Source organism: Camarhynchus parvulus, chromosome 3 (genome assembly GCF_901933205.1).
Source record: "Camarhynchus parvulus chromosome 3, STF_HiC, whole genome shotgun sequence".
Lineage (NCBI taxonomy): Eukaryota > Metazoa > Chordata > Aves > Passeriformes > Thraupidae > Camarhynchus > Camarhynchus parvulus.
This window is the reverse complement of record NC_044573.1, coordinates 19387863-19400235: the sequence shown is the minus strand read 5'-3', so window position 1 is coordinate 19400235 and position 12373 is coordinate 19387863. Positions and strand designations below refer to the sequence as shown.

Genomic DNA, 12373 nt, shown 5'->3' with positions numbered 1-12373 from the left:
TATTCTTTTCAATCAGACATTTTTGTTCTCCAGGAAATAGTGGTTATCTCCCTAGGGAGGACAAGTACACTCAAAGCCAAAACTAAGATCGTAAGTGTGGTGATCTTCTTGCCCAGAAATGGGTAACTGTGGTTAGAGGATGGAAGAAGTGCTGTCTGCTGACACCATAACCTATTTCCTATGCAAAATGCATGGATGTGAACTATTTCAGATGTGTTTCTTCCCGGTGTCAGTGAAAAGTACTTCCCTTCCATTCACTCTTCTCTGAAGTGTCAGCCTAGCACAAGTGGTAAGTGAAGGTATTTCCAACAGAAATCAATAATTTTTCCTTTTGTCCCACTACCTAGAAAACAAGATACTCGCTTCCTATTCCTTAAAGATAATCAGTGAATGAACTTTTAAACATTATCTGCAACAGTATTGTAAACTCTATTTTTCCTAAAGACTTCCTGCTATAAAATAATTTCATTTTTTTTATAACTGGTTAACTGTTCAAAGAAATGAGAGTTTATGGAAAAATTAATCTCTTATTAGAAAGAGCTTAATACACAATAAAATGTAAAGTTCGAGTGCTATTTTCTGATTGATCCTATGCAAACTTAGTTGTTAAATATTTGTCCCAGTAGATATGGCAATATTTCTCAGAGATGCTTCTGAAGAGCTTGTTACTAGCCTTATCACACAAAGCTTGATATTTTAGCAGAGTGAGATCTCTGTATCTACCATGTATTATAGTATTGAGCATTTCAGCCTTAGTAATTTAAAAATCCACTAGCTAGAAGGTCCCTGCATTCAAACAGTCTTTTTCGGCATCTGAATTGCATAATCCCTATTTGTGTGGATTTTTTCTAGACAACAAACTTTGTACTCAATTCCTGTGGGTAGGATTAATGGCAGAGTTTAAAGGACAAGCTGTGTGATCTATCAAAAAGTGTACATGCTGAGATCTTAGAAAAACATGACCACATTTTGTGTATGACTGTCAATTGGGGTGGCAAAAGGGCTGGATTGCTGCTGGGTCAGAAAGCCGGTAAGAATGAGTTATGTATTGAATGCTGGCTGTTTGTAGGATATGGTAAAACATTTAAGAAAGAATCTATACTCCAAGGAAATCACAGTACAGCACAACATCAGCTAAATAGTTCACAAAGCTACATTCAGAAATGATGGAACTCCACTGACATTCTTGAAATAGTTACTGGTTTAAATTTGGCTGATGCATAGTATTTAACCAAGTTGGTGTGAGCGATGGCCTTGCTCAGGTAATTTTTTTCTCCTGTTATATTAAGGAGAAGTACATGCTAAGTAAGAGATAATTGCATAAGAGAGAGGTTAGGAATGGCGTGGGAGAAGTCATGAAGATAAAATACCATGCATGTCTCAACAGCAAACCTTCCTGTTGATTAAGAAGTGGCACTGATGGTATCCTTGCTTTAATGAGACTTCAAGATGAGTGATGCACACACCAGTTCTTTTGTTTTTCAGTTCTTAGGCAACAGAATAGCATAATGGTAAAGTTCTTTCATTACTTCCACTGTTTATTCAATATTCTGTGGTTTTGTTTAGTATCTAATATACAGTGTTAATTTGGGAATTGTGTCTGTTCTGCAAGGGACATCACAAATACTGTACATTTCCCTCTATCTGTTGTTTGCTTTGCTTTCAGTTTTTCCATTTCAACAATCTTTTAATATAGTCCTCATCTTTGGGGTTTTTCTTTCTGATTATTTCACTCTTTTCCACTAATTTTTGACTACCTTTAGTAATCAGACTAACATGCTTCTGTCCCCTGATTATTCTTTCCCTATACAATGCTACGACTGTTCATTAAACCTTCCCCTCATTGTTTATTGGTCTGATTGCAGTCTGCTTTGTTAAACATTCTGCCACATTCTGAGTTTTTACTCATTGCTTAATCCCATAGGTTTACTGTTTAATAAATCTGTCAGCATATATGTCTGTGAGGGAATACTCACATGTAAGCACAATGCAACAGACATAAGGCACAAGGAAAAGAATGTTACATTGTTTTGGTTGCACTTATGTAGTTTTGAGGAGTAAAACAATTCTCTATTTAGCAATTATGTCCTTGACAAAGGAAATCTTCATATGATTTCCATCTTTACCTGATACAAAGAGCTTCTCCTCTCTTCTGATATGTTGCAGGTAACTTCTGATGTTACAAATTAGAAGAGTCTAAGTGGTATAATGATAAGGATTTTTCTCAATCCAGTTAGAAAATATGTGAATTGCAATAGATTTTTTTGTAGAAAAAAAATCCATTATGACAATGGATGGAATTTTAATTTTAAAGATATAAGTAATATCACATAGGTTGGTATGTGTTTTAAGGCTCTGAAAACTTCTCACAAGATAAATTATTGTATCCTCAATACTGTTTGTGTGTTTACAGGCAGTTATTGAGACACAGAAGAATAAATTCACCTTCAGAGATTATTTTGCAGACGAAGGTCTTTAATTTTCACTTACTCAAGGTGGTTATAGAAGCAACTTTCTTTCAGAGATTCTTATAATTTTTATGTTATCCCATATTCAGCCTAGCACTTCTTAAAGAGAAAATTTTAACAATAAATGGATTTTCCCATTCCTGTTTTTAAAATAAAGCCATTCAGCAATTAAATTGTATTTTTCTGCTTGTTTTGAAATCAGAAGTCAAATGAGAAGACAGTAAGAGAACTTTGAATGTGCTGTCCCTGTATTGTGTCTTCATCATAAGAGTATTGTTTCCCATGCCATCACTCACTCATTCAAGTTATTATCCCTGATCTAGTCAAGTCATCAAGAGCCTGCGCTAGAATTAGATTAGACAGAGTAAGCCTCAGTCAGAGAGACAATCAATGAAAGGTGGATGCATTTTTGGGATGCCTCTGCATCTGCTGGGCTACTGTGTTTTGGATATTGTGCCACAATATTTCATGCAGTAAACGAAGATTATGTTTCTCTTTTGTCTTGATGCCTAAATGACCAAGCGGTTGGTACCTGTTTGGAGACTCAATTGCAGTGTTGTTTCCTGCAATTGAACTTAGTGCCTTGCATGTTTAGGGGTTGGTTTTATGGTCTGTGGCCAGGATACTGCACTTGAATATTTCCTTAACACCTCATTGTACAGTCCATAAAATTGCTGCTTGGTTTACTTATACAAGTGCATTTAAACTGTGATTACACAATTATTTTGATATCAAGCAAACATTTCACAGATGAAAAGGACTGAACCAAGCTTTTCTGAAGGCAGAATAACAATAATTAATGTTTCTATTACTCTGTTTAAACAGAATATATATTAAGCAGAAGACGGGTAATTAATCCCACTTGAAAGAAAATACGCTACTCATCACTCATTTGTGAATTCTTCAGTCTCTTCATAAAAGCAGTATCTCAAAGAAAGGTAAAATATCTTAGGTGCATTAACAGGCTAGGTCTTCTGGTTCTTATTTAGATGAAATTCCTGAGAGTATATTTTTCAGGGATTAGAGGATCAGGCCTGAGGAGTAGCATTAGCTCAGTGAGAACTGAACTTGCATTTATAAAGCTGGGTGAAGCTGGGTGAAATTCTTCCTATTGTCAGGCATGGTAAAGAATTTTTATCTCAAACTGGAATGTTAAACCATACTATGGTATTTTTCCAACATCTGCATAAACTTTACAATGTATTTATTAATTGCTAATACAAAACTCTGTTCACATTAGTTAAAGAATTGCCGATTGTTGCTAGTAGAATACATTCTATTGAAGCTTAAATATTCTGATGTTTCAAATTTGAATTCATGGACATAGTCTTATACTTGTTGCTAGAACAGTGTTTACAGATTTTTTATAGATATTCTTTCTAAAGCAAATCTCATATAAATTCTTGGCATTTTATTTTCACTAAATATGAAATATTCTGAAAGTCTGTAAAAAGCTAGTTATTTAGAAATTTAAAATTTCTTCTCTTTTACAGATGTGTTTGCAGCATTATATAAACATTTATTTCCTTGTGAATCATTTATGTTTTAAGGTATTTCTTTTCCCTGCTAGAGCACATATATCTGGGGATTAACAGGATTGTACACTGGAATTCATGTGGAAGCATAACTGCAGTAGCTGAGAAATGATCATGTTTCCTTTTAGTTCTCAGCAAGAGTAATTGAATGTTGAATATCTTACTAAACGCTGGACTGTGACAGTGTGTTAACACTCCAACTATCTCCTAACAGCAGGGCAATTATTTGCTGAGTGGGATTTTTATAAATCCCCTGGCAGTAGTATGTCCTGATAATTATGATGAAGTGCACTGGTCAGTGTTGATTCAGCAATCCCATCTCTAGCAAATATTTCATTCACAGCTCTCCTTCATGCTTTTACTTTTATGGCTTTTAAAGATCTCTTACCTCTCCTCTCAGCTTGCTTAGGTTTTTTTACAAAATACAATGGAGCAAGAAAGGATTTTCAAGTTAAGCCCCTATTTTGTTGAAGTCTTTTCTTTCTCATTTAACTCCAAATTAAAAGACCAGAGTGAGAAACTAGCACTTTATTTAGGTTCTTACTGTGACAACCACTTGCACAAGCTTCCTCCCTCAAAGCCGTTTTTTTCAAGATTAAATGACTGTTAAATTAAACATTTATGTTCATGATATATGTTGATTATTTCAGTCATTCAGAGTTGATATGAAAAAAGTAATTAAAACAGAGCATGTCTTTATTATTGCTTAGTTAAGTTACAGTAAAAATATGTAAATATATCAGAACACACTTTCTATTGATTTAATCCGTGCAATTTATCTTCAGCTCAACTTTGTCAATTTTTAATTTTGCATGTGTATTATTATTTGCAGTACAATAGCTATGCTGTATTTTAGAACATATTTGGTTGGCAATTTTTTACATAGACTTCAAAAGCTCAGCCAAGAAGTAGGAAAGAAGACTAATAAATAAATAAATAAATAATAAATTGAAGTTGCAGAATCTAAACTGCTCAGGATTTATTATACCACTTGGGATCACCTATCTTTCTGATGTACTGTCCAGCATAGTCAACACAGCCTTGTTTTTCCCATTCTACCTGCATCTTTTTCTTTCCTTTCTTTGTTCCTTCCTTCTTTCAATTTCTTTTCTGCTGCCTTAATTCATAGTTAGCTTTCAAGGCAACTCCTTAATAATTTTCTTCTTTTATTCTGGAAAAAAAAATTAGATAGAAAGAGCTCTCTGTATCGAAATGATAAATAGGAAAAGACAAAAATGAATATTCTTTAACACTGAGTAAATACAGCATTAGTGGTGGAAGCAATTCAGACTATAAAATCCCTAAATCTTTTCCTTGCTAATGTTTATTAAATCAGTATTTGTTTCCTTATGATTTTTTCCTCCTTTATATTTGAGCATAAATTATAAAGATAAGAAAATGATTGGGAGGAAACTAAATGATAGAGTGTTAGAAATGCAGAAGGATTCAAAATATTAATGTAATGCTAAGGATGACTGCGTAACAAATGGTACATTTGCCAGTATGCTTGACCTGACGCAATTAATATTCCAGGTCACGCTTGGGTTTCCATGATGGAAGGTCTGAGGCAGAGAATTCCAGGGGAAAATATATCTATTGTGTAACTAATTTCTCTTTCTCACTCTTTCTTTTTCCTTTTTTATTTTTTTTTCCCTGACGAGTCAGAACCATCGTCTTAAAAAAAAATATATCTCTGCTTTCACACCTCATTTGCCATATTCACCACTGGGCCACCGTTCACCAGAAGGGCCTGATGTAAGGAGGTCAGTAAGAAGCTATTAGCAGAATCCCCTCCTGAGATTTCTTTGGTCTTATTGAGGTGGAAGTTAGCATGACAGTACTGCAAATAACTCAGCTGTAAGTTTTTTTAACAGTTAGCACAGATTTCCCCATAGTGTTTGTCACTTTAGAAAATTGTTCCTGGAAATGAAGTCCTGAAATCTGGCTTTGACAGAGGCCCTTCTTAGTGTTGAAGAGCATGGGTACAGAAAAATATGTTATTCTCCCTGCAGACCAGAGGTACTTTTTTGTAATCTATGGTAATTTGGAGCGTTACATATTTTCTTATAGACTAAAGGTGGGGAAAATATTGAAATCACAGTATGGGGTAATATCCAAGACAGTTACTTTCCTACCATTGAAAAAGCAGTATTAAGTACAATAATTTTGTGGTTGAGAGAATATTTTATTAAAGTAGGGAAAGAAAATGAAGTAATGCATTTAATACACTGTATTTGTCTCAAGAAGATGTGCAAATGTATTAAGTCCCAAAGGCTTTGATCCCCTAAATTCTTAGATTTCTGTAGACTGCCAGCTCCCTGGAGAGGTCAGAATGAATAGGGTATTCAGCACCACATTGCACAGTGCAAGAAATTCCAAAAACAAGACTAAAACTTGCAGAGATATTTTAAAAAAAGAATGGAAGCAATTTTTCCAGTGATTGATCTAAACTGGAATGTAGAATCAAAGTAATCCCCTTGTCTCTCCTACCATATTTTACCAATTTTAATCTAGGCCTAACCTTACCACAAACCTTGGGGAATTTAGAATAAATTAGTATTACTTTTATCTGTCTAGATACTAACTCTGTTGATTGCTTTGTTATGTGTCTTGTTGAATACTCCAACATATATAATTAAAATGTAAAGTAATTAACAAGGATTGCTTGAAAAATCATTACTTAAATATGCACTTTGTAATCAATTTTGACCCATATCTTACAAAGAGTTTCACCTGTAGAAGAAGCAAAAACTTTTAAAGTGTCTGGTTGGCCTCTCTAAACTACAAATCCATTTTCATAGTTGATAAAATATCTGTATGCATTTAACATGAGAGTATGTAAAAAAAGGGCAACAAAAGATGATTCTTTGTTAAGACACCTTTTCAGCAATAATAATTCCAAAGACAATGAATCAATAGATTTCCACATTTATTATGGCTAATTTTGGTTTCATTAAAAGTGCTAAAAGCCAATTTTATTAGTGCTCTTGGTGATATTCAGTAGCATTTCATGGTGTTTGAATCTTTTATGAACTATATTTTTTTATTACTACCAAACATTTAATCAAAGAAGCACAAAATAGAATATACACAGTATTTTAATAGAGATTGCAAAATGCAGTTTCAGAAAGCCATTTTACTCATGGAGACACACTATCTCTCAGCATGACTAAAAGAAGTAACCTAGACAGAACATTGATTTAAAGTTATTCTTGCATTTCATTCTCCAGAGGAAGAACATTTAAATTATTTCAGATACTGTGTTTTTAGACTTTAGAGTAACAAACCCAAACCCCAAACCTGTGTTATGTAGATTGAAATAATCGAACAATTAATTTTTTTTTCAGTTAAAAAAATTAAAAGATTTCCTCCTCAATTTGCTCTTCAGCTTTTTTTTTTTTTTAAAGAAAAGTCTTAAAAAGGGGTGTAAATTTTGGGAAGACTCAGCCCTGATCAGGATTTGTTACCAATCAACAAATATATGCCTGCCAACTTCAGAGAGATGTTATTATGCCTTAGTGTTTTCTTCCAGATCACCCTGATTCTCAGAGATGGGCATGGAGATGTTTCTCTTCTGGATAATATTTAAATTTTCAGTGCCGTTGTCGCTTTCTATAAAATATGTTTCACACACATACCATGAGAGCAGGGTCTCTCCCCGTGGCTGGGAACCTCTGCACGCTTGTGGCATGGCTAGAACACAGTCTCCACAGCTGAGTATGGATGGTGTAAGAAGGGGTGGAAAAATGAAGCAACAACACAGTGAGCAGTTCAGTGAAATATGTGAAAAAGTTTATTACTTTTCTATTTACTGTCATCAACGTAATGAAGGCAAAAGATTAATTTGTCATAGTGTAGGCAGATCCAAAGGCTGTAGTAGGACTAATGAGTCAAGTAGTAGAATGACCATGGCGTAGAGATGGTTTGTGTTATCTCCAGCAAGGGATCTTATTTGTGTGATTCTAATGCATTCCATTTGTGTGGAATTTGTATTGACTGTGGCATTTTATATTTGAGAGAACATGTGTAAAAAGTATATGGTGTAACTGCATTCAACAATTGTGAGAGAGTGCAATAAATTCCAAGACAGCACGTGGAACTTGTCTTTATGTAGCGCTTACAGACCACTGAGTGGTCACAGGAAAAACTCTACTGGGCTGATAAGAAAATTGCAATATAACAATGCAAGAAGTACTATGAAAATAGTAAGAGCATGAGGAGAATCTGTGACTTTATGAGATGTTTATGTGACTACAAGCCAGCTCTGCAGAACAGAAGATTAAGTTGCAGCTGGACTTTACAGATCATAGAGACAGACCTGGAATTTCCCGTTCACTCCAGTGATTCTGCTTGCCTGCTGTTTGAAGCATGGGTCTCTGCCGTTCTAATTTGGCATCCTGAAGAGCTGAAGGAACAGCCAGTGTTTTTTTGGCATACATATGTTTCTACCACTTACCCCCTATTCTAGTCCTCTTTCCCACTGTACATTTTACCCATTAATGGTTTAGTTTGTAGGGTATGCTCTAAGAGGGGAACAAATAACAGAGGACCAAAATAAATTGTCATTAGACCCATACAATTTAGAGATGAAGAATGTAGCTTTTAAAATTTTAAATAGCCCAACACTATTTTGAATAAGCTGAATACTTTAAAAAAATATCTGTTAGACCACATGTTTTGTATGTACCTTGTTTAATTTTTTGACACAAGAAACTGGAATTCCCAGTAGGATATGTTAATGAAAAATACATTAGAGCTCATTGGGGAGAGTTCTGTCCTCTCAGCCCCAAGAGTTTAATACTTTATGAAGAGGCTGATGCCCTACACAGTTTTCTCATGGGTCCTCAGTAATGCTCCAAAAGAGCAATACAAGACTTTAAACATTTACTCTTTTCCTTAACTTTCCCCGCATCCTGAAACCAATTTCTTTCCCTACTACTTTTATTTAAGGTTTATTCTAGTAATTAGAATTATGATAAATTCAAAGGACAATATATTTTAACTGAGCAAGTCTACTTAAAAAGTTTTAGTATACCTTTGTAGAAAATGTAATTATCTTTAAACAACGCAGTATCTTTAAATTAATTTTCGTATATATTAATCATGTCATCTGTTTTATGGGAAATTTAGTGGCTTTTTGCAATATGGAAAAGGAATTCTCATATTTAATGGTTCATAATTAATTCAGTAAACTCATATATGTCTATTTGGGAATTGTTTATATACAACTGATAAAATGCCTACATATATAGGTATGATTTGGGAACAGTCTGTCACATAATTTTGACTTGCCAGATATTCACAGATTGTTAATGATGTAGATTGCTAAAACAGAATATGTGTTTTATATCAGTAATTGTTATATTATACCACACTAGTCATACAATTAGTGTTTAAAAAAAAAACAAATTCACTGGCAAATGAACCTTTCTATTTTAGTCACAATTTAGAAATAATTGTGCTAAATTTTTGTTTTTCACATGTTTTCTGCTGTTAAGTCTAAACACATTGTAATAGCTGTTCAGGAATTTATTGCGGACATTTTGTTGGGAAAAAGCAATTATTGGTTTTGATATTCCAAAAATTCTCTTCTATTTCTCCTTAACTATTTCTCCTAATTTGACTGATTTACTTTTAAAAGTGCAGCAGGTGCCGCTGTCTGATTTTGATCATAGTTGATGTAGAAATTTAAATAAGTTGAAGTCAAAGATGATCCCATTTTCTGCTCAGATTCCAGGTGTCTACAATTCGCCATTCAGGAAATCCCCAGATCCCATGGAACTGCTGCTACGGCAGTCAAAGCCACTGACCCACAGGAAGCAGCAAGTGAAGAGCCCCTTTGCTGATGAGCTCTATGGCTGGCCAACCTGTAAAGAGCCTCCAGCTTTTGTCACATCACTGCCTGTGCTACCTGCTGACAGACAGAAACCTCAGGTAACATGTTCCAGTGACTCTGTGGCAGCTTTTGCTCACGTCAGAGATTATCACAGAATATCTCGAGTTGGATCATCAAGTCTGAATATCCCTTTTGTGAATGCTTTTTTTAAAATATAAATCTAGTGCTTGCATTGAAGATATAAAGTCTTTGACACAGATTTGACTTAAAGAAAAAAGAAATCTAGGTGTTACATAGAAACAGAGAAATATTAATTCTTTATATGTTGTTTTTGCTTTTTGGGAAGAAAAGTGTAATTTATGATATTTCAAAAGTATGACCTGATATAATTGAGTATCAATATTATGATTAATTAGAGCTAGAATTCTTAATTTCCAATCTTAAGTCATTGAAAAAAGGGAGAAATTAAAGGTGATAGGAAAAATTAAGCAGTTGTTGATAACTTTGTCCTCAGTTTGCAATTTTTTTCCATATGAAGACTGAGGCATCCTCTCAGTTCAGAATAGTTCCTACTCTCTTGTGTCCACTAGATGTGTGAGAGCTTTAATAACAAAGATTTCTACATGTTCTGCTCCATCACAACCAATTTGCCCAGCTTCCATTATTAACTGTCACTGTCTCAATTTTAACTTCAGTTGATGTCACCGTATCTGGCAGGTAGATTTTTTCCTTTTCTGTAGAGTTATGGACATCTGTGGGATAATGCATCAAAGTGAATGTCTCACAAGATGGCAAAACAGCTTTTGCTCTCTTATTATCAAAACCTGCTGGGAATGTGACCAATAATATATACAGCAGAAAAAAATTTTGAGGACTTTGTGTTCCACACTTTATGATAGTACAATGAAATGTAGCTTTTGCCAGTAGGTGCCTTATACAAGTACTTTAGGGATAGAAATATTTTGAGTTTCCCTCTGTTCTGAAGAATTTTTCAGTTTGCCCAGTCTACTGAATCTTCTACTTAGCTCACACATACACTTTCCATGCTGGTTTCACTATGAGTGACACAACATCTTCAGAACCTCTGACACTTTTCCATTTAGTACTCCATTCTATATTTAAATTTCCTTACTTGTATCTTGCTTAGAAAGACAATACTTCTAAATGGGTCCTTCTTAGCAACCTCCAGTGAAACTATCACCTATCTGCAGAAATGTAACAACTTGAGCGATAAGCAATGTATATATACATATGTCTTTAATGGTGTTTTACTCCTCTGAATCAATATTGCTCTCTACAACTCTCTGAAAGGAGGCTGTAAGCCAGGTGCGGGCTGGTCTCTTTTCCCAGGCAACAGGACAAGAGGACATAATATCAAACTGTACCAGGGAAGGTTCAGGCTGGACATCGGGAAGAATTCTTTCACTTTAAGGTGGTCAGGCATTAGAACAGGCAGACCAAGGAGACAGTAGAGTCACCATCCCCAGAAATGTTCAAGAAATGAGTGCACATGGCACTTAGTGCTATGGTTTAGTTTGACAAGCTGGTGTTTGGTCAAAGATTGGACTCAATGGTCTTGGAGGTCTTTTCCAACCTTTACGATTCTATGATTCTAAGAACGTCTGTGGTTCTGTGATTCTAAGAATGAATTTGGAGAAGCAGAGGTGAGCCCACTGCTTATAACGGTAAGAATCAACTTCAGGGCAGTTCTCCACCTTTGTCCTTCCTTCCTTGTGTTGTCCCTATCCTGACTGCTTTGAGATTCCTCATAGAATGACCTCATTGACTCACATTAGAATTGAGACAAAGTGTGAGCCAACAGGCAATTTGAGTGATCGGGGAGTTTGGAGTTGACATAAACATGACATTATAGCTTTATCTTCTGGGACCAAGGGGCTATGACAGTCCTTGAGCAGGATGTGACTGGTTGCATTGTCTCTCAGGAAAGAGGAAATCTTTTGCCTTGTGAACATGGTGACGAATCAGGCTTTTAAAGAAATAAGGAATTTACAGTTCTTCCATTGTTCAGGTGCTCTTGCAAAATTGCTTTACTGTATACAAAGTATCTTACAAGCTTCTGCTTGGATTTGGAATATTTTATAGACCTTTCTAAGTTCAGATGCACACACAGCAGTCATGCACAGATAGCCTTTTAGAACAAACCAGAAGAGTTCTGTTTATTTTCTGCACCTCAAAGAGGGAATTTACTATATAATACTTTAATCCTTTCAGCACCCTGGGATGTACACTGTGGGGTAAATTTTCAAAGCACAGCGCGTGGATTTAGCTGCCCGACTCTTATTGATGTTAATGGGAGTCACACGGCTAAATCCCTGCACAACACTTTGACAATTTAGGGTTGTATGTCTAAGAAAAGGACACTGGTTTGAGCTGATGAAACAGCTGGAAATGAAAACCCACCAGAACACATCATTCTGAAAGTTGTCTGGTGTGACCATAAGAAATTTAATTACTAGATATACTTGTGTCCTCGTTCTTTGTGGTAACACTTTTTGGCACCAAGCTTCCTTTTC

General features: G+C 35.1%; 1 protein-coding gene across 1 annotated transcript in view; it reads left to right on the top strand.

The window, feature by feature from the left end:
• Positions 1-12373, top strand: part of SPATA17 (spermatogenesis associated 17) — an 85565-nt gene that overhangs the window by 42160 nt on the left and 31032 nt on the right. Inside the window, exon 7 of the mRNA XM_030946425.1 lies at positions 9734-9937. Coding sequence (XP_030802285.1) covers positions 9734-9937 — 204 coding nt within the window. The remainder of the gene's footprint in view (positions 1-9733; positions 9938-12373) is intronic.